The sequence below is a fragment of the Mus musculus genome, chromosome 5 (genome assembly GCF_000001635.26).
Source record: "Mus musculus strain C57BL/6J chromosome 5, GRCm38.p6 C57BL/6J".
NCBI lineage: Eukaryota > Metazoa > Chordata > Mammalia > Rodentia > Muridae > Mus > Mus musculus.
The window spans coordinates 150,379,655-150,403,138 of NC_000071.6; the positions used below are offsets into that span (position 1 = coordinate 150,379,655).

The 23,484-nt window shown below is 43.5% G+C and overlaps 1 protein-coding gene across 11 annotated transcripts in view; it reads left to right on the plus strand.

The window, feature by feature from the left end:
- Positions 1–23,484, plus strand: part of Fry (FRY microtubule binding protein) — a 379,136-nt gene that overhangs the window by 261,037 nt on the left and 94,615 nt on the right. For all 11 annotated transcript variants that reach the window (XM_006504932.3, XM_006504933.3, XM_030254574.1 and 8 more), the window contains 13 exons: positions 1,144–1,276; positions 1,962–2,069; positions 6,331–6,589; positions 9,119–9,301; positions 10,982–11,068; positions 14,324–14,583; positions 15,334–15,523; positions 16,089–16,213; positions 18,544–18,601; positions 19,545–19,636; positions 19,878–20,050; positions 21,139–21,299; positions 21,946–22,056. In XM_006504932.3, the coding sequence (XP_006504995.1) occupies positions 1,144–1,276; positions 1,962–2,069; positions 6,331–6,589; positions 9,119–9,301; positions 10,982–11,068; positions 14,324–14,583; positions 15,334–15,523; positions 16,089–16,213; positions 18,544–18,601; positions 19,545–19,636; positions 19,878–20,050; positions 21,139–21,299; positions 21,946–22,056 (1,940 nt within the window). The remainder of the gene's footprint in view (positions 1–1,143; positions 1,277–1,961; positions 2,070–6,330; positions 6,590–9,118; positions 9,302–10,981; positions 11,069–14,323; positions 14,584–15,333; positions 15,524–16,088; positions 16,214–18,543; positions 18,602–19,544; positions 19,637–19,877; positions 20,051–21,138; positions 21,300–21,945; positions 22,057–23,484) is intronic.

Genomic DNA, 23,484 nt, shown 5'->3' on the forward strand with positions numbered 1-23,484 from the left:
TATGTGTGAGTATGTTTGTGAATGTGTGTGTGTGAGTGTATGTGTGTGTGTGAGTGTGTGTGTGTGTGTGTGAGTGTATTTGTGTGTGAATGAGTGTGTGAGTGTGAGTGTGTGAATGTGTGCAAGTGTGTATGTGAGTGTGTGTATGTGTGAGTATGTGTGTGTGTGAGTATGTGTGTGTTGCTGTCTTCTAACTGTAAGGATATTTATAGCACATGCAATGGTAGCAGTACATTTCCAGCATTTTACAGTTTATAAGTGAAGTCAGTAGTTTATTTTGCTAAGACTCTGCACACACATTTCAGTGTACACTCTACAGCTATTAAACAGCCCCAAATAAGAATTATCATTTATAATATAATTGCTAATGCTGGTAGGTTTTCTTGTTCTTCAGAAACATAATATTTATAAAGCAAAATTAATTACTTAACTTTCATGAAGTCTTTCTCATTGGGATTTTAGAAATAGGGAGCAGGAGAGTTGCCTCAGTGGTTAAGAGCATTGATTGCTCTCACAGAGGACCCCAAGTGGTTTCCCAGCACCCACAATGGCAGCTCACAACTATCTGTAAATATAGTCCATAGGACACAACACCGTCTTCTGGCCTCTGAGGGCATTGCACACCTGTGGTGCACCATATATGTGTATACACAAAGCACTCACATACATAAAATAAAACCGAATCAAGGGCTGGAGAGATGGCTCAGTAATTAAGACTGCTCTTCTGAAGGTCCTGAGTTCAAATCCTAGCAGCCACATGGTGGCTCACAACCATCCGTAATGAGATCCGACACCCTCTTCTGGTTCGTCTGAAGACAGTTGCAGTGTACTTGGATATAATAGTAAATAAATCTTTAAAAACAAAACAAACAAACAAACAAACCAATCAAACCATTTCAAAAGTATTACAGCTCTTCTTAAGTAAGTCTCAATGATTATTTGGCAAACATCTCCAAAGTGTGGGGTGGTGCACTAGGAGCCAGGCAAACAGAGACGGAACTACCCTCAGCTCTGCACTCACGGAAATCCCAGGCACAGGCACAGAGGACCCGCTCGCAGGAGAAATGCTGTAGACCCTGTGTAAACCAGGTTATGATTCTTTGACGTATTTAGTTGACAATATGGCTAACACATATTTTCCAGGAATGTCCTTGTATTACTCTCAAGTCCGCAAGGCCGTAGGCAATATCTTAAGGCACCTTGATAAAGAAGTGGGGCGGTGCATGATGCTGACCAACGTCCAGATGCTAAACAAAGAGCCGGAAGATATGATCACGTGAGTGCGGCCAAGAAGGCAGGATGTGCTGCTGGAGGGGTCAAGCCAGAGTCTCCGAGGGTGGTTAAACAGATGTGTTGATGAGATTTGACTTCCACTTTTTTTTTTTTTTTTTTTTTTTTTAGTTTTTCAAAACCGGGTTTCTCTTTGTATCCTGGCCGTTCAGGAACATGCTTTGTAGACCAGGCTAGCCTCAAACTCACAGAGATCCACCTGTCTCTGCCTCCTGAAGGCTGTAATTAGACGTGTATGCCACTATTTGACCTTTTAAAACTAGAATTATTCATTTTATTTTGTGTGTGAATTGTATGTATATGTATGTATGTGTGTACCACATGTACAATTGTCCCTGTAAATATTGGAAGGTGAAATTAGATCCCCTGGAACTAGTGTTAGGGATGGTTGTGAGCCTCCCTGTGGATGCTGGGAATCAAACCTGGGTCCTCTGTAAGAGCACACCCCGCTGTAAACATCTGCGCCATCTCTCCAGCACCTGCATCTAGACTTTTAAAATTCCATTGACATTCGTGAAACTCTGAGGAGATAAACATTTGCTAATGCTAGGGGCCAGCACCAGGCTGTACTTAGAAGGCCTGTGCCTAGATACATCTAATACATAAACACATAAGTCTAAATGGTTTCTCATAATCTTTTGACTTGCTTAAACTTTGTCTTCAAACTCTAGGGGCGAGAGAAAGCCCAAGATAGATCTCTTCAGGACCTGTGTTGCCGCGATTCCTCGCCTGTTGCCTGATGGGATGTCCAAACTTGAACTTATTGACTTGCTAGCCAGGTAGGTGGGAACAATCTCAAATGTTACTCCATCAAAATTGGTTTTAATCTTTAGGAAAACCAGAATACAATGATTATTTTCTACTGACAGAGATTTACTTCATAAGGTGTTATTCTAAGTCTTATGTGTGAACTGGCAAAAGGAACTTAGGTTTTTGGGTTTTGGGTTTTTAGTTGTGGGCCTTGAGCCTAGGAATCCCCGTGTGCTAGGCAGGTAAGCTCTCTGCCACCGAGATTTATTGCCAGCCTTCTGTTTACTCATTTTGAGACAAGGTCTCACTAAGTCCCCAGCTGATCTCAAAGTATGACCCTCCTGCCTCAGCTTTTCGAGTAACTGGGATTACAGCCCCGAATCATACACCTGTCTTATAACTAAGATCTTTGTTTTGTTTTGTTTTTCCATCTTCAAGGATTTAAAGTCCAGTTTACAATAGTTACAAAAGAACCAGGCAGTGGTGACATTCACCTTTAATCCCAGAGGCAGGCAGAACTCTGTGAGCTCAAGGCCAGCCTGGTCTACAGAGTGGGTTCCACGTGCATGGTTATGCCAGGGCTATACAGAGATACCCTGTCTCAAAACACAAACAAACAAACAAACAAAAGCACAACAAAACTCCCTGCAAAATAAATATACAGAAGTCCACGAGGTTCCTAACAACCCCAGGATGCATCCGCACAGCTGACCAGCTTTATGCTTGAGTTCAGTGGGAGGAGGGGTCAGCTGTGGACCAAGGAAGCCAGCAAATAAATGGTACATTTGGAGAGGCCCCTGGAGAGGAAGGATCAAGTTCAGAAAGGTAAAGAGAAGTGCCTGGCCTAGCTATGAGAGGTCATGACCCTCGGTTTGAGGTCCCTAAACTCTCTAATAAGGCCAAAAGAGACAGCAATCTTAAATCTATCCGTAGTACTCCTGAGAGCTACCAACAAAATCCCATTTATCATTTTCCCATCACCCGCATGACTGCACAGCCCAACTGTAACCTAAAAGACGGTTTGCTCCCGAGGGAAAGTCTCTCCTTGTAGTTTAGATACTTCCTCATCTCCTGTAATCTGAAACTCCAACCAACAACATCTCTTTCAGTTACACTCAGAAAAGAAATGCAGAAGGCAAAATCATCAGATGGGAGGCGTAAGGAATGGGAGGGAAAGGGAACTGAGAACAAAAAGTTAACAAAGCCAACAAAGAAGGGACTTAGACACTCACCCAGAGAGAGAGAGAGGATTTTAGCTTCAGGCCATGCCATTAATGAGCCACTTTAGGGGCTAGTGAGATGGCTCAGGGGGTAAAGGTGCCTGACAACCTAAGTTCAACCCTCCAGATCCACATGGTGGAAGAAGAGAACTGACTCCTGACCTCTAACCTCTGACCTCAGCATACACACCATATAGTATTAGTATTCACCCAAACACACATGCATGCACACACAATAAACGTAGTTTTAAATAGTATTTTATTTAGCTTGGAGAGTTAAGCTCTGTGGTTAAGAGTACTGACCAGAGTACTATTTTATAGAGGACTCCAGTTCAGTTCCCGGCACCCACATGGCGGCTCACCGACGACTGTAACTCCAATTCCAGGGGATCTGATAACCCTTATCTGAACACCCCAGGCATGGCACATGATCATGCATGTAGGCAAAACATACATACATATACAATCACATGGGTGCTCAGAATCAAACTCAGATTCTCTGGGGAAAAAAATTAATACTCGTATCCACTGATATGTTTCATCCCCCAAAAAATGTAAGTTTTAATCTGATGACAGTGACACAAAAAGAACGCCCAGAGAAGAGAAAGATATCAGTGCCTAACCCCCTAGGGATACCCGAAGCCTGAGGAGGCTCTGTCATGGCAGCAAGCTTCAGTTTATTTATTTAGCTTCCGATGGGACAAGGCCCACAGGCTAGTGAGGGGATCAGCCTAGGCTATGCGCCATGCATCTTTTTCTTAGTTATCTACTGCATGACAGCCAGAGGGGAATCAACAGATGGTCTCAAACGAGCAGCCTGCGACAGAGAGCACACTCTCTGGCCTTTGAGCAGTGACGTTTATTGCCTAAGTCCATCCTGACCCTCTTCCCACACATCAGGCATGGGATGGTTCTGACTGTGAAAGGCTGCTGACAATCTGTCACCTTCAGAACCATGCTCCTCAGTCTTGGTGTCACCTGAGCAAGCCTTCCCTCCTCACTTGTCACTTGTTAGCCTTCGTCATGTTAGCCATTATCTGCCTGCTGCTCTCACGGTCAACCTTCAGTCCATGGATCCTTCCCTCTAGTCCATGATCAGAGCACAATTAAGGAAGGACACGGGCTAGGGACAGAACACAGCCTGAAGAGTTTGCCTCAGCAACTTGAGGCTCCGGGTTTAATCCCCAGCCCCTCCAAAACTGTATAAGGTTTAGACAATGAACAGCCTCAGTTTTCCTTAAGGCCCCCCATATCAGGGACACTGAGGCAGAGTGGGGGTGGGGAGGAGTAATGGACCTGAATTGAGGTGAGTGTTCAATTCCAAGGAGACCCACAAAGGAACAAAGGGCAAATAACAGAACACACTGATCTACAGGAGAAGCCGGTATGGAAGGAAGGAAGAGTTTGGGATCCCTTGAGGGTCAGCCACTCAAACACTCTCCTGGGACGAGAGCAGAGGCTGAGAATAAGGGGAAGTCTCTGAGCAAATTCCAGAATGGCCCTGAAACACAAAGGAGGTACTGTTGCTGTGGGCAGTAGTAGACAGGGTGACAACGAGAAGCAGGGCATGGGGAAATGAGGATGTGACCGTGACCACCAGAGGATACAGTACTGTTGCCTGAGAGACAGGAAGCGGCATGGGAAAGATGGCGGAATTTTCTAGAAAGTTTGACCTTGGTATCTTGGCTTGCTATTTTTCTGCCTGTGTGATCTAGACAAATTATTTAAACCTCCAACGTACCTTTCCTCCCTTGGCAAAAATTTGGCAATCTTGGAAGGGTGCCACCTATCTCTGAGGACCAAATAGCACTGTGGCATCTACACCCTGGTTAGTCAGAGGAAGGTCCGTGGGAAAGAGGCAGTTATCAGTGTAGGGTGGGAGGGCCGTTGGCTTTACTCTGAGATCTAGCCGCTGATTGCCTACACCGAAGCTCTTGAAATGCCAGGCTTTGTAGATAAAGTGGAGCATTCTGGGAGAGTGTCTAACGCTGCTTTGCTGTGGGTCTGCATAGACGGCTTTTAACCTCTGAAACCACCTTGACAGCCTAATCCGAGGATGCTGGAGTCTGCAGGCTGTGGTGCCAGACATGCAGGGAGGGAATCGTTAGACATACTTGGAATGTCTGAGCTATTTATAGCATCCTGTTTATTATTGTGTACATTCTTACAAAGCCCAAAGCCGGGAGCACTTTTTGAGAAGGGAAAAGAACAAATAAATATTCTTGAAAGCTCAAGAAAAATGGCCAGGCTTTATCGGGAGCTCATGAAAAATGCTATTTTATAAACTTCAAAGGGGAGTCAGAGGGTGTCTCAGAGGGAGGTAAGGAGCCTGCGACCTGTATGCTGGGTCCTTTGGGTCCTGAGAAAATGAGCCTCTTCGGATGCCCCACCCCCCAGAGGGTCAGGACATGAAGGTAGGGAGCCACGTACATGAAATGTGGGATTGAGTTGCCAACAGGAAGTGCATCACCCCGCACCCCAAAAAGTCCAGTGAAGAGGTGGTAAGCTGACTCGATGCAGTATCCACAGCCTGGCCAGAGGAGGGAGATACACACTTCACAGTTACTTCATAGTACATTTTACCAGAAAACTTGGGTTCTTCATAATTGGAAAAGCAAGACCATTGTTGCTTCAGCCTCCCATTCCTTACTGGCTGAGCCCTCAGTAAGGGTTTCAAGGACATGTCTCCACATAGCCGCTGCCGGCCTGCTACACCAACACTTCTGGTGATAGCTAAATACATCAGACACACAAACTGCAGACAGATTGTGGAGTGTGGAAGGAGGCTGGCCAGCTACTATATGTGTGCTTTGATATGTATTGTTCAGCCAATTACTAATGGCTGAGTCTGAGAGGGCTTACCCAGCGGGCTTCCTGGAGGCTTTGGAGATAGATTGCCTCAGCATCATGGTCAATCCCTAAGCAGTTCTGCATTCATGTCTGAGTGCTAGAGCCTGCCTGGTTTGGCTTGTGGGTACCAAAAGGGACTCTCCACGGGCAAGGCATATCCTTTCTTCCACCTAGAAGAAAATGTAACCAAGTCAGCGATCTCATGCCTTTCTTTTCCCAGACTCTCTATTCATATGGATGACGAACTGCGCCACATTGCACAGAACTCTCTTCAGGGACTACTGGTTGACTTCTCTGACTGGAGGGAAGACGTCCTGTTCGGCTTCACGAACTTCCTGCTCCGGGAAGTAAATGACATGCATCACACCCTCCTGGACTCCTCCCTAAAGTTGCTTCTGCAGTTGCTCACCCAGTGGAAACTGGTCATACAGACACAGGGAAGAGCCTACGAACAAGCCAACAAGATCAGAAACTCAGAGGTGATTATGTGCACCTTTTTATGTAATACACACTCACACATACACTCATGTACACACAAACACACACAAACATATACACATATACACATATATAAACACACACACACATATATACACACACACACACATACATACATACACAGATATACAAATACATACAAACACACACAAACATATACACACATATATACACATACACATAAACACATGTATACATAAACACATATACACAAACATACACACATACATACATACACAAACATATATATACAAAAACACATATATACACATACACACACACACACACATATATATATACATACATATACCCACATACTCACACACAAACACATACACAGATTCACACAAACACACACAAACACACACACAAATACATGCATATACACACGCACATATATATATACATACACACACACACATACATCGAGGCAGCCTAGGGAACCTTTAGAGTTTTTCCTTCCTGATGCCTCGGGCCTACCTGTGATGCTGGTCCTTAGTTCTTCCACCAGCCATGTTGTGACCAAGGAACACAGGAAACAGCATTCCATAAGGTTGGACTTGTTAACTCCAAGAAGGCCATGTAAGGGGTGGAAATTGTGTCATGGAGACAGACGGGGAGAGATCCAGCAGTTAGCTGTCCACCGGAGTATTTTTTTCCAAGTTAACATTTATTGCTTCACACTGTATCTGCACAGATGACAATGCAGTCTTCGAGTTTCTTGGTCACTAGTGAATGGTAAAACTATTGCTAGCAGTCTGGAGCATGCATGGAAGGGTACCAGGGTCTCAGAGACACATGGTGAGCTGGCAGTGGCCATGCGGATCTCTGGTTCTGGAGGGACAGCATCATCGGAGGCTCAGTGACCTGCGGAGACTCTGGGCAGCATAGCAGCACCCAGTGAAAAGTGAGGGTGGCGTTCAGGTTCCTGTGTGCTACATGAACAAAAGACCAACTGGTTGAAAAAGAAGCCCAAATGCTTTGAAGACGGGAACGGAGGTGGCACCTGCCTAGCCTCTCAGTTGCCTTTGCTTGAGGGTCATGTGATTGCAGTTTGGAAACTTCCAGAACCCATCATGTATGTAAACATGCAAAACTTAGAATAGATTCTACCTAAGAAAATGTAAGTTAGTGTTGGTTTATCCTTATAATCCCAGTACTTGGAGGCAGGGGGAGGAAGATCAGGAATTCTAGGTTAGTCTGAGCTGCATAGTGAGACCCTGCCCCCAAAAACATACAGAAAAGGGGGCTGGCTGAGGGGTAGCTCAGCAGTTGAGTGTGCCAGCTGCTCTCCCAAAGGTTCCCCGATCAGGTAGCTCACTCTATCTCTAACTCCAGTTCCACAGGCACTGATGCCTTCTTCTGACCTCTTGCTCCACATGAGCACACATGCAGAGGCAGGCGCAAGCCAGTTACTAAAAACTAATAGAAGCCTTTTTAAAGTTGTTTTAAAAAAATACAAAGTAACAACAGTGACCTCTCCCGACCTTAAAAAACAAAAACTGAATTCTCTTGGAAAAAACTCCAGCTTTGGGCTTGAGTTGGCACAGGAGGGTAGAGAACTTGCCTAACATATGGGATGCCCTAGGTTCAATATTCTCAGTACACATTGATAGGTTATTTCTCTGCTGGTGGAGTGAGCCAATTCAAGCCAGATTAGAGTATATTAAATGCAGATTTGTTAGGAAGCTGCTCTCGGGCGAGTCCACTGGCCCCAAGGACCAAGGCCAGGGAAGTCACCATGGGGAGGTGGGGGAGAGGGAAGAGAAAAGGAAAAGGGGTGTACTCACAGAGAAAGGAGGAGAGAGAAGGGGAGAAAGGAAAAGGCAAAAATGTCTGAATTACATGTAGGGAAGAGCCTCTGGGGGGAAGGGCAGCCCAGCCCCTGGGCTAGAAGGTTCAGGGCTGGAGGCGGGGGGTATGCCAGGTAGGGACTGGGGGATGCTGGGAGGACCTGAAGGCCAGGTCTGCTTTGATATGTAAAATATGCACCTCAGTTCCTTTTCCCAGAGTCTGAATCCAAACACACATATATACCAGTACCACCAAATATGTGTGTATGTACATACATTCATAGTACATACATACATAAATACATACATACATACACTAGTATCAATTAGAAAGTAAAAATTTTGAAAAATCTAACTTAATAGTGTCTTTTGTCTGTAGAAACTTCAGTGAAAATAAATTAAACCACTTTGATCTCAGCTGTAGCATAATCCCAAATGGTGTGGATGGAGAGGCAAGATCCGTCTCCTCTCTACGTACAGCCCTTAAACAGTCATTTCCCATCAGAGGTAACAGACGGCTGGCTTTATCACAAAGCACCCATTGATCGATCCGAAAGGCAAAAAGGGAATCCAGAGATCTCATGAATAATAATCATTTCACACACTCTTGTCTCTAAGCTGTTTCAATTTAATTTTATGAAACTAAATGTGCAGAAAGCCTGTATTTCTCCCTTGTTATCTTGCTGCTGACCCTGGAATGTTCTTCTTGCACGACAGCTCATTCCCAACGGCTCCAGCCACCGTATGCAGTCAGAACGAGGCCCGCACTGCAGTGTCCTCCATGCTGTGGAAGGCTTCGCTCTCGTCTTGCTCTGCAGCTTCCAGGTGGCCACACGCAAGCTGTCGGTGCTGATACTCAAGGAGATCCGAGCTCTCTTCCTGGCCCTGGGTCAGCCCGAGGTACGGGGTGTTCTCCAGGAGTCTCCCTTCAACAGCTATGGATCAAAGACTAGAAATAACACAGTACTATTGGGGGTACCTAATATGTGTAGGGCAAGGACTTTGTTGTTGATACATTGTTGGGTTTTTAATTAGATAGTGGCTGTAGTTTCGTTTGGTTTGTTTATCTGTTTTTGCTTTATTTTGTTTTGAGGACAGGGTCCGTAGGCCTTGAACTCACAGAGTTCTGTCTGGCTCAGCTTCCTAAATTCTGGGATTAAAGACATGCATTCCCAGGCTATAACAGAATTCTTTTTAAAATCTTAAGTAAACCACCTTTTAAGATTGCATTTCTTGTTATTTTCTGTGCACAAGTATTTTCCACCCAAGCACGTGTACCATGTACATTCAGGGTCCTTGCGAGCCAGAAGAAGTCATTAAATCTGCTGGCACTGGAGTTGCAGGCAGTCGTGAACTGCCGTGTGGGTGCTGGGAACTGAACCTGGGTCTTTTCTGCTGCTTCTTTTTTTTTAAACTTTATTTCCAAATTTCATACTGTATTTCCATACAACACTCTCTTGGCTCCAATCCATACCCCCCCAATTTCACTATCTTCTCTTTTTAAACACACACACACATATATATATACATACACACATAAACATACATATGATACACACACACATATAATATATATAGTGTGAAAGTCCAGCCTACTAGTCCATTTAGTATTGCTAATATGCATGTGCTTAGGGCTGACCGTTTAGGATCAGATAACCTATGGGAGATTTGTGTATAGAGAAGACTAATTATCTTTCTCAACAGCCGTTAACTACCTGTAGCTCTCTACCAGGGGTGGGGCCTTGTGGAACTTCCCAGCCACGCTGGACTATCAGCTGGTATTGTCACTGTGTAACCATATTGTGAGATTTATGGGCACAGTGGCATCTTTAATCTAGTAGAAGCAAATCCTATATTCTGACAGTGACAGAAGAGACCACTTCTAAGTTCCTAAATGACCCCACTTTACCAAGAATTTTAAGATTAATTTGGTTGTGGGTCATTCCTCTCAGCATCTGACATACATCTAATTAAGAAGCTGCCACACATAGAGAATAAACTAGAAAACGTAATACATCCTCTTTAAAACATCATGACGCCAAAACAAACACCTTGGTTTCGATGGTGGCGGAAGAAAATGTGGCCTCCCAAGATAAGAGGCAAGGCTGCACTGCACATGGGAAGCATGGGGTACAGGGCTTGTCTACTGTGTGTTTTCTTTGGACTAAAATTCAATCACAGGCCACGTTGTCAGCTATCCTGGTAAGCCAGTGACCTCAAATAAGATCATTTTAGTGTCCCAGCGAGGTATGTTCCTGCAGGCAGGGCTCCTGCCCCTTAAGCTTATCCCAGAAGTGTGAGTGTCTCCGAGACTAATATACAGTACTGGCATTTAGATTCTGGAGTATGAGCAAGTATTTGAAACTGGAGCTTTAATTATCTTGCGCTGGAAATCAAAAGTCTGTCTATCCTCGGGACCAAAGGGTTGTTTTAGTCCCTGCCTTCTCTTTCCTGTCTCTGTGAGAAAACTGTTATCACTGTCTGGCAGGCTGCTCTGCTTCATGTCCTGGGATGAAGGTTGTGGGGACGGTGGGAAGGACACGTTTCCCATGGGGTATAACTGGCTCCTCCTTTGTACAGGACGATGACAGGCCAATGATTGATGTCATGGATCAGCTGAGTTCTTCCATTCTTGAAAGCTTCATTCATGTGGCAGTTTCAGATTCGGTAAGCAGACGTGTGGTCCCCAATGCTATCTGATGTCAGTTATAAATCCTGAGCCTCTCTCTCAAAACAGAGCCAAATAAAAACCCTATGTGTCAAGCCTCTCAAGGCAGATTAATAACCTGAGACCCAGATACCTAAGAAAGAAAGATTAGCTTTTCAAAAAATAGCACAGGACAGGTCTGAAAAAAAAATTTCATACAAAATTTGAACTTTCAAATATTTTTGAAAACTTCAATTTCAAATAACTAGCCTTAAATTGTTATTTTTAATACATAATCTTTGTTTAATTTTGTACTTAATATTTTGTATTACAGCAGTCTCAATACATAAGTTCCACTATGTGTTACTTTATAGTTCCCAGGATGGTTTTATTTTTAGTACCTTTGACCCTCACAGTTATTAAAACTCAGAAGCATTAAGCCAGGGGTTAGCTCAGGGCACAACACTTTGTTTTTCAAGATGGGTTTCTCTGTGTAGCCCTAGCTAACCTGGAACTTGCTCTGTAGACCAGGCTGGCCTAGAACTTAGAGATCTCCCTGCCTCTGCCTCCTGCATGCTGGGATCAAAGGCCCCGGTGACCCTTAAGAAACCTAAAACTAGACCCAGGAATGGAACCTTGAGCCTGTGGTGTGTGGTACAAATGCCTTTAACCTGAGCACTTGGGAAGCAGAGGCGAGTGAATCTCTGAGTTCTAGGCCACCCTGCTCTATATAGTGAGAGCTCGTCTCAAAAAAAAAAAAAAAGAAGAAGGAGGAGGAGGAGGAAAAGGATCTACAACCTAAGATGACAAGTATTTAGAACATGGCAGATTTTTTACCACAGTACTAGCTAAATGTAAGCCTCTAGCTGCATACGCTAACAGACATCCTCCTGCCTCTGCCTCGCTGGGAAAGCGTGTGTCACCACTACCCAGCTTAGCTATCTATCCTTTAAAACAGAAAAGTCCAGTGAGCAGTCTTGGATTCATTCCAGCTCCACAAACAGGGAAGTCTGCGGGGAGGGGGGGGGGGTCACTGAAGAACACACTTAGCTGGTACTTAGCACTGATGCCTGTCACATATGCAAATGACTGCATTGTGGAATCTGTAAACTTTCCACAGACTTTCATGACACAGAACACAAAATGCTAATTTTGGGCAATCACAATCACGATAATCACTAAGGCCATTGGCCAGGCACAGTCAGAATAAAGACGTATACGTTCTCTTATGTTACAGTTGTCAGAACCCGACGTGGAAGGGCTCCTATAGTTCTTATACATGCACATCTGCCTTTCCTGTAGATGACTGTCATATATCCTCATTTTCTTCTGTATTTGCTAGACTCAGATCCTAAGCATGTCACCAGGTCAGCATCCTGCACTCTGTTCAGCAGGTGAGCACGCACAGGCGTTGGATTTCTGTACCCATCTGATTCACAAAGACTATCAGGAGAGATTACTTACAGCTGCTTAGTCATGAATGCAGGAGATGTCTGTCTCTAGAGTCAGTGATCTCCCCAGAACCCAGGTTTAGGGAGACCACTTGATAGGATCTCATCTCCCTGGCTCTGAAAGTCCAGTTCTGCCCCCTTCCAGCCCAGTGACTTATGAAGGCCAAACAGATCTGTAACATTTACCTAGGGGAGTTCATGGCCCTAGCAGGTGAAATAGAACACTCAATAAATGCCTAACTAATGGCTCGCAGTCTTGGCACATGTCTTTAATCCCAGCACTCAGGAGTCAGAGGCAGGAGAATCTCTGAATTCGAGGCCAGCCTGGTCTACAGAGTGAGTTCCAAGACAGCCAGGGCTACACAGAGAAACCCTGCCTCGAAAAATATAAATACATACATACATACATACCTAACAAAAGAGCAAGCATCCCCCCCACCCCTGCTTTGGAACAATGGATATGCTGTTTGAAAACTGGTATTGCCTAAATATTGATGTGGATACTTAAAAGACAACAAAGTGAGAGAACTTATCAATTCACACATATATATTTTAAGAGAAGTTTTGAAGTACATTGGCTTGATATCGTAGGGACAGATAAGGTATCCTCTTAAAAATCATCGCTGGGATCCCTTCATACAAGGGAAAGTAAGTGTTCAGGTGTTTTCTAAAGCCCCGGCAAAGTGTTTCAGTGCAAGTAAAGACACGCACACATCACACAAACAAATCACAGGAGCAAAGGCACAGTTATGGATCCCACACGTGGTTTGCGTGTTAGGGAGATTATTGCTCCATGGTGAAGAACACTTACTTCCAGAAGTTCAGAGTTTGGATTCTCAGCACCCACATGGTGGCTGTACAGGCTGGTTTTGTGTCAACTTGACACAGGCTGGAGTTATCACAGAGAAAGGAGCCTCCCTTGAGGAAATGCCTCCATGAGATCCAGCTATAAGGCATTTTCTCAATTAGTGATCAAGGTGGGAGGGCCCATTGTGGGTGGGGCCATCCCTGGGCTAGTGGTCTTGGGTTCTATAAGAAAGCAAGCTGAGAAAGCTAGGGGAAGCAAGCCAGTAAGTAACATCCCTCCATGGCCTCTGCATCAGCTCCTGCTTCCTGACCTGCTTGAGTTCCAGTCCTAATTTCCTTTAGTGATGAACAGCAATGTGGAAGTGTAAGCTGAATAAACCCTTTCCTCCCCAACTTGCTTCTTGGTCATGATGTTTGTGCAGGAATAGAAACCCTGACTAAGACACCAACTGTAACTCTAGCTCCTAGAAATTCATTGCCCTCTTCTGGCCTCCACAGGCACCAGACACATAGGCATATGTTCGGGCCTAACATTCATATCCATAAAATAAAAACAAATTTTAGAAAAGCACAAATCTGTGGTCACATTTAAATTGATTAATATCATATATCGTCACATAAATGTTTGGTAACCATCCTCTGACTTCAAAACTTAAAAATATGATTATAGCTAGGCCTGGTGGTTCACACTTTTAATCTCCCGCACCAGGCCCACCTAGTTTACAGAACAAGTTACAGGCCTGCAAGAGCTACATCGTGCTTCCTTGTCTCAAAAAGCAACAACAACATTGAAAATGATTGTAATTGTTGAAAGTCACACTTACTGCTGCTATGGCTGGCAGAGGGGTGCAGCTGACTCGGACAGGTGTTTGTTAAATGTGATGGGTGTCCCAGATCCAAAGCTGATCCGTGGCATCCGAGGTTCGGAAAGGCACCGTGGAAACAGGGGCGGCAGGTCGAGCCCTGGTAAAGTCTGCCAAGCCTGATTACATTTGGCTGCCCATTTCTTGCCCTCAGGCAACACTACCTCCGACCCACAATGTAGATCTCCAGTGGTTGGTGGAATGGAACGCGGTCCTGGTCAACAGCCATTACGATGTGAAGAGCCCCTCCCACGTCTGGATCTTCGCGCAATCTGTCAAAGACCCCTGGGTCCTGTGCCTCTTCAGCTTCCTCCGTCAGGAAAACTTGCCGAAGCATTGCCCCACGGCCCTCAGCTATGCCTGGCCTTACGCCTTCACCCGGCTGCAGTCCGTGATGCCGCTGGTAGACCCAAAGTAAGGTGCCCGTGTGTGTCCAATGCTTATGATTGGTTCTCTTACATTTTCATTCCACATAAGAGGTTAGGCTACCATAATCTTCTCTAATTTTTAAAAATTTCCTGCTATAGCATTCTTAGTACATAGTAGAGATAAAAATATTCTGTCTAGAACAGGGTTTTTTTTCTTTTGCTTTAATAATCAGTATGACTAAGTATACCAGTATAGGAAGCTCTGGCTCTTAATCCCAAGATCTTTAAAATTCTTCTGTGTGTCCTCTCATCCTTGATGGGCAGCTGCCTAATTTCTTGAGCCCTCCTAATGATCTTTATTTAAGAAGTGATATTTACAGCCCGGTATAATAATATATGCTTACAATTCTAACACTCAAGAGGCTGAGATAGAAGGATCGCTACAGGATCAAGGCCAGCCAGGCTATGTACAGAAAGGCCTGTATAGTGAGATTCTAGCTCAAACAGAACCCCTAAAACTCATATTCAAAATCAAGAATTGGAGAGACAGTTGCACACACGGCTCTCGCAGAGGACCCAAGTTCAGTTCCCAGCACCCAGGCTAAGTGGGTTAAATGGCTCACAGCTGCCTATAACTTCAGCTCCATGGGGATCTGCTGCCCTCTTGTGGTCACCATAGGCACATGCATCCCTGTATACACACACACACACACACACACACACACAAAATAAAAATAAAAATAAAACCATAAAATCAGGAATTTAGTTTTACCGTTGTTTGCCTCCACATCTATAGCAGCCCAGTCAACGCCAAGAAAACCAGCACAGCGAGCAGCGGAGACAACTATGTTACCTTGTGGAGAAATTACCTCATTCTCTGTTTCGGAGTTGCCAAGCCCAGTATTATGAGCCCAGGACACTTACGAGCATCCACTCCTGAGATAATGGCAACGACTCCCGACGGTACAGTGAGCTACGATAACAAGGTGACATGACATGCTTCAGGGGAATTAGTCTGTAAGGGTTGCTTTTTAGCTTGTTCATGTAGCGTTTGTTCCCAGTGCAAATCACACTGTGCCTGCCATCTGCATTAGCGTGGAGTCTGACTTCTCATCTACCACATTTCCAGATTCCATTGAGCATCTTCTGGGAATAGTTTCTTGCCCCTCCCCTGCAAGTGTGGAATGGAAGACTGAGAGATAAGGACGATTGCCAATAGTGTGTTCAGTGCCTCAAGGCTGGGCTTGTCCACTCCGGGCCCAGTTTCCCTCTTCACCAATTGAATACCTCAAAACCACAACTTTACCCAATGATAGTTTTGTTGACTTAAATAGTTTGAAAAAGAAAAGAGCAGGGTTTTCTTTAGGACTTGTATCCCAGGTAGAAAATAATTGTACTGTGTTAGATATATGTTCATTTGTTTGTTTGTTTGTTTGTTTTAATTTTTATTTTTCCCTGAAATGATGGCAGCGTTTTGGAATGTGACTCAGTCACCTGTTGTTGCCTAGTTACCGTGTTACCTCTTTGTCACTTCAAATCTCCTCGTTCCAGGCCATTGGCACACCATCAGTGGGCGTCCTGCTGAAACAGTTGGTGCCTTTGATGAGGCTGGAAAGCATTGAAATCACAGAGTCCCTTGTTTTAGGATTTGGAAGAACAAATTCCCTTGTTTTCAGGTATGACTGTCCCAGTACATTCTTCAAAACCATACATGCTGCTGCAATTATAGCTGTTTCTCTTAACTCAAGCGTGGGGGTGCCCGGTGCCAGCGAGTGCTGGCCGGTGCTGGGGTACCAGTGGGCTGTGCATGGTTTTCTTTATGCCTTTGTTTGATGTGCAGGTAAACAGCCTTCCTTTTTAACCCTCAATTTTTATTGCATTTGCAAGCTTTGTCCTGGGTAACTGTACGTAAGATAATTCCTTATCCATCTCCCATTAACCAGACTTTTGCGAGGCTACAATACCAAAATGAGGGTAGTGTGTGAAAGCATTTTGTACTTCTAAATGGTTTTATAGTCACATATCTGAGGAGGATGGAGGCAACACTTGTTAAACAAGAGTCAGGAAAGGGGACTCCCCAAACATCTCACCCTGACAATAACTAAGAATACAAGTTTTCATTACAAGAGTACCAATTAACCAACATTTAGCCATTCATTAATTATTTAGATCTGCTTTAAAAAGATAACTCACGGTTCCTGAATTCAGCGTTCTTTCCAAGAGAACGCAAATCCCCGTGTATAGCTTATCCTCTCTCTGTGATCCTGGAGGTAGATGCTGCCATCCATTCAGCTAACCAACAGCAGGAGTCTAAAACATCTCCGCAAGCCTCAGGTTGCACAGCTGCACCAGTAACTCAGTGGTTCAGAGCACTGGTTGCTGTTGCAGAGGACCCAGGTTCGATTCCCACTGCCCTTCTCTGGCCTCCGTGGGTACTGCATGTATGTTGTGTGCAGCTGTGCATGCAGATAAAACACATACACATATAAGTACAAGTAATTTTTTAAAAGTTTTTAAATCAATCAATTACATATTAATAACATATTAGTGTTATCATATCATTATATTAATATAATGTCCTTTGGTATCATGCTATATTGTGATAATTTAGTGCTATTAACATGATATGTTATTAAATGAGATTTTTTGATAAATTATTAGAGCAATCAAGACAAAAATCTCAGATTTTTCTCTATCAGTTCAGAGTAGATTCCCATAAGCCTTCCTGGTTCCCTGGAGAGTGATAGAGGTATCATGTGGAAGTTCCAAACTTATCTAGCTGCGAGTTAGATCTCACATCTGCTTAAACATGCAATTCAGAAATGATTTCCTTAAGAAGATAATTTATAACAAGTATAAATGATAGTTGGAGACTTGGAGGGCAAATGAGAACCGTGTGTGTGTGTGTGTGTGTGTGTGTGTGTGTGTGTGTGTGTGTATGTGTGTGTGTGTGTGTAATACATATACACAAAAGATATAGATAGATGGATAGATAGATAGAGATATAATACACATGTAAAATATATATAGTATATATAGGTGTATACATATAATGCATATATAAAATACAGATATGTCTTAGTTAGGATTTCTATTTTTGTGAAGAGACACCTTGACCATGGCAACTCTTATAAAGGAAAACATTTAACTGGGGCTGGCTTATAGTTCAGAGGTTTAGTTCATTATCATCATGACAGGAAGCCAGACAGCATGCAGGCAGACATGGTGCTGGGGGAGAAGCTGAGAGTTCTACATCTGGATCCACAGACAAGCAGCCAAAAGAGACTGCTACACTAGGCCTGACTTGAGCATCTAAGACCTCAAAACCCACCCCCACAGTGACACACTTCCTCCAACAAAGCCACACCTCCTAATAGTGCCACTTCCTATGAGCCAAGCATTCAAACACATGAGTCTTTGGGGGCTATACCTATTCAAACCAACACAATATATAACACAGAGAGAGGTAATTCGATATATATTAATGTTATCAAAACATTTTTGCTACATAGGAAAGGTTTTAACAAAAACTGTGATATTTTGTCCCTTGCTATAGTTTGCTTCTATCAGATAACACAAGTGTAATTACTCTGAAACACAGGTTTCATGTTTTAAATCTCGTATGTGTCAGTCTCCTGAGTATATCTCTAAGGTAGTTCAATATTGATCCTCTCCTTCCTTCTGATTGGACTGACAGGTTTATTTGAGGGTAGAGACTCAATTTATAATTATTTTCAATTTCTGGAAGCCAGTCCTGAAGCTCCCTGCATTTGTAAACACTTGGGAGATCCTGTGTCGTTGTTCAGATATGGTGTTCTGCTCAGTACATATGCACAGCATCAGAATGAGGGCTGTCTGTGTAGGGCAACACCCATGCATATGTCACCGGAGGTTTTGGTTGGTAGCCAAGTGAAATAATTACATTATTTAGGCTGGAATGGATATGTTGATGACAAGTCTTATATCAATAACAACAAATTTCAAATATGACCTTTTCCCTCTGTAGAGAATTGGTTGAAGAACTCCATCCATTAATGAAGGAGGCTCTAGAGAGAAGACCAGAGGTAAGGTTTGGAATCTCCACCATGAGGGCCTGACTCATTTGGACAGTGGTGTGAATCTTAAGTCAGCTTTGTCATACCCTAAAGAATACAAACACCCCAACCTGTTCCTAACAGTGAGCCTTGCTATATAGTACATTAGATTTCCAATAGTCAAATAATTTGTGTCTTAATGAATTTTCTAAATGCACAAATGCAAAAACAACTCAAGTAATCACATGGTTTTAGTTTTGCAAAAGAGCTAATTCAAAATCTAATTTTGGTTTTTAGCTTGCTTGACTTTGTTGCCATCTTTATTAACAAGCCAGGATCGAGGAGACCAGAATTCTCTTACAATATATCAAGATTGAAAAATAATAAGATTAAAAAAGAAACTTCCAATAAATATGATACAAGAAACAGCAACAACCTGGGGCTGGGGAGAGCTCAGCTCTTAAGAGCACTGGCTGCTCTTGCAGAGGGCCCTGGGTGGCTCGAAGCATCCCCAACTTCAGTTCCAGGGACTCAGATGCCCTTTCTGGCTTCCATGAGCACTGCACACACAAAGTGCACATACATGTAGGCAAAACACCCATATGCATAAAATAAATATTATAAAAAAGAAGCAGCAGAAGTTTAACAGTCTGGAGATCAAATAGCATGCACTCCCTGAGCAGTCTGGGAATTGTCAGCATCTGGAGTCCGCTCCAGTCGCTCCCGAATGCTCAGCCTTTCAAATGACCCTGGTGCCTTGGCACCTTGCACGCTACTCAACACTTCCGCCTCATGTATTCTTAGGGGTTTACTGACGATGTTTTCCTTACAGCCTGTGATAACTGGCATTGTCCCCACCTCTTAGGAAGAAAGGACAGTGCTTCCCTTTTACACTTAGAAAACTTGAAAATACTAAATTAGGCCGTAAAGTTCGCATTGTATTATCCATAACTGTAAGTGGCTTTCCACGCAGAACAAGAAACGCCGAGAACGGAGAGATTTGCTGAGGCTTCAGCTGCTTCGGATATTCGAACTTCTGGCAGACGCTGGCGTGATAAGTGACAGGTGAGGTTAAATGACTGAGCACCCCCCACCCAGCCACCCCTTGCCGAAACCTCTTCTACTTCTCCTTGTTCTTTTAAATATATTACTTCAACAAAGATTTCTGGCAAGCCGCCCTTACCTTTCTTCATACCCCTGTATAATGTGCATAAAAACCAAAATTGCCACGTGAACTCCAACCATCGATGCGGTCCTCGTTAAACACCTGCTCCTCTGTTCTAACACCCTCTCCCTTCCATCCCAGCACAAATGGAGCTTTAGAACGAGACACCTTAGCGCTTGGAGCTTTGTTCTTGGAATACGTGGACTTGACCCGCATGCTCTTAGAAGCTGAAAATGACAAAGAGGTCGAAATTCTTAAAGACATCCGAGCACATTTTAGCGCCATGGTTGCCAACTTGATCCAGTGTGTTCCAGGTAATCCATTCCTTCCTCTGGGCTGGGTAAAGAGTTCCAGCCCCCACCGATGTCCCTCCTGATTCCTAGGGGCCTGAATAGAGCTCTAGGGCAGTTTCTTTGTTAATTCTGAGTAATTATAAAAACAACTCGTTTCATGTGCCATTTTCTTATTTTGACATTATTAACCACACTGCTCCACCTCAGCTGTTAGGGGGCTTAAACTACAGTTTAAGCTTGATTTCTTTGGTAATAGGAGGCACATGTTTTTGAAATAGCATATATTATATTCTATGTGCTCTATAACAACAGGGAGCAGTAGTCACAAAAATTCATTCTGTATATGCGAAAGTTAAGTGGAAAGATCAGTTAGACCAGCAGTTCTGAACCTGTGGGTCACCATGACCCCTTTTGAGGGTCAGATGACCCTTTCACAGGGGTCAAATGTCAGATATCCTACATGTCAGATATTTACATTATAATTAATAATAGGAGCAAAATTACAGTTACAAAATAGCAACACAATAATTTTAATCATTGGGGGCTCACCACAACATGAGGAACTATGTTAGAGGGTCTCAGTGTGAGAAAATTTGAGAATCCAGAAAGAAAAATTGTATTGAAATTTATTTAAAAAGTCAAGATTCTGTAACTAAAGAAAACGGGAGTTACTGGGCTGGTGGTATAGCTCACTGGGAGAGTGTGCGTTGAACATGCTCAAAGCCCCATGTTCTATTCCCAGCTCCAAGCAAAATTCGGCTTAGAAAAATAAAGTTGGTTCTTGGGGACGGAGAGGTTGGGTCAGCTTCTGCCCTTGCACAGGACCCAAGTTTACTTCCCAGTGTCGGGCAGCTCACATCTACCTGTAACTCCAGTTTCCTGTGATCCAATGCCTTCTTCTGGCCTGTGTGGGCACCAGCACTCATGTGCACTTACCCACATACAGAAAAACACATATACACATAATTAAAAATAAAAACTTTAGGAGATTTTCTTTCTTTCCTCAAAATTTGAGGGTAATATTCAGTAGTGCTACAATTATATATTCAGCCTAATATAGACTAACAACAGTCAAATAACAGACACTGGTTTTGTGTTATTCTCTCTAGTTCATCACAGAAGATTTCTCTTCCCCCAGCAAAGCCTACGGCACCATCTCTTCATCTTGTTCAGCCAGTGGGCTGGCCCCTTCAGCATCATGTTTACACCTCTGGATCGGTACAGTGACCGAAACCACCAGATAACGAGATACCAGTACTGTGCTCTAAAGGTTGGTTAGTAGCATCAGCGGTCTCCTTTGTTAAGCTAACAACCATACCTTAAAAATAAGGTTACAATAAGTAGTATAATACAATAAAAATATAGGGAAGGATATAAAAATTCAAATGGATATATGCATGCACATGTAAATATAAATAATTCCAAATATTTAATTGCAGATGTGGGTAAATACATAAGCACACCATCTGGGCCCACAATTACACAATGTAAAATTGCGTCGGGTTCCTGCCTTTATCCAGTGTTTCTTCTTTTGCCTATTTATCCCTGAAGTTACTATGTTGCTACTTAATTTCCAGTCTAAGGAGGAGAAAAAATGGTCAAGCAACAGCCACACTCTGTTTATCTAGTCGTATCCTGGACATCCACACTGTGAAAACCTTCCCATCTGAAGCAGTGTGGGACTCTGTGTCACTTACTTCTCCATTACCGGGATGAAGTACCATGGCTGAAAGCAGCGTCTAGAGGACTGAGTTTATTTCTGCCTACAGCGTCGGAAGGCTGGGGTTCACAGGAAGGCTGGGGTTCACAGCCGTGCAAAGGGAGCTGCCAGTCTCCACCACCCACACAGGAAGCAGAGAACGCAGGAAACCTGCTGCTCTGGTTCCGTCTCCAGGTTTCACGGTTTCTGATTTCAGGCAATGTCGGCAGTGCTGTGCTGTGGCCCTGTATTTGACAATGTCGGCCTCTCTCCGGACGGCTATCTGTATAAGTGGCTCGACAATATTCTGGCTTGTCAAGATTTACGAGTAAGTATGGGTCAGGAAGGCATTGCTTTTCAACATTTTTGAGGTTAGCATGATGCACATACCACCTTCCCTCCATAGTCACACAAATTTGGATATGTACTTAGGAACATTGCAGTGGGGTGTACCAGGCCCAAAAGTACAGCATCCATTAACCAAATTGACCAAAAACTGAATCATAAAGTGAGGCTCAAAACAGTTTGCATAATTTGAAAGCAACCTTTATACTCTGTATCATTAAACTGGGAATGAGTAATTAAAATATCATTAAAATGTACTTCCCGGGAGCTGGAAAGAGAATGTGCAGCATCAAAGAGTGTGTGCTGCTCTTGCAGAGGACCTGACTTGAGTCCCCAGCACCCGCACTGGGCGGCTCACAACCACCCTAACTCCAGTTCCAGGGAATCCAGTGCCCTCTTCTGGCCTCCTCAATCACCCACAAATACAGACTGTGTTTGTGAACATGCACATACACATAATTAAATAAGTTTTAAAACAATATATGCTTCCAGATAGCTAGTAAATTGAAGTGAATAACAGTGGCAACTGGAAAGTATCTTTATATGGAACATGATGAAATATTACATTTGTGGTTTATAAATAAAGCTGTGCTTAAAGTGAAGTGACAGGGCTGGAGAGATGGCTCAGTGGGTAAGAGCACTGACTGCTCTTCCAGAGGTCCTGAGTTAAATTCCCAGCAACCACATGGTGGCTCACAACCATCTGTAATGGGATCTGATGCCCTCTTCTGGTGTGTCTGAAGAGAGCCACAGTGTACTCAGTTATATAAAATAAATAAATCTTTAAAAAATAAATGAAGTGACATATCTAGAGATAGAGATAGATAGATAGATAGATAGATAGATAGATAGATAGATAGAGGACAGGAGGACAGTAATTTGCAGCCTGTTCATCACTAGAAATTACTATAAGAAATAGCTTAACCAAGTCTGAAAAAAAAAAGTACAGAAATTAACTAGGGGAAAATTTTAATAACAATGAATATTATATTACTAACGTTTCCACTCCTGTGACAAAATACCTTTTAAGGGAGTTTTTAAAATTATAAAAATTGTATTTACAATTTAAAAAAATTTTAATTGTATTTTACGGAGAAAATTTAAGGGAGAAGAAAATCATTCCAGCACATCACTGTGGGAAAGACGTGGCTGTCAGAGGTGACTCTGGTGGGGATTATAAGACTAAATCTGTTCACGTGTCCTGGACCTGGAAGCAGGCAGAGAAAGCTAGCCAACCAGGGTTAGGTATGACTTTCAAAGACTCCCCCTAGCGACTGCCAGCCAGGCCCCACCTCCTGAAAGCTCCTGAGCCTCCGATCTGGAAACCAAGCTTTCAAACACGAACCTGGGGGGCATTTCAAACCCAGAATATTAATACAGCAGATACATAAGCCAGGCCCTTCCTTTTCGG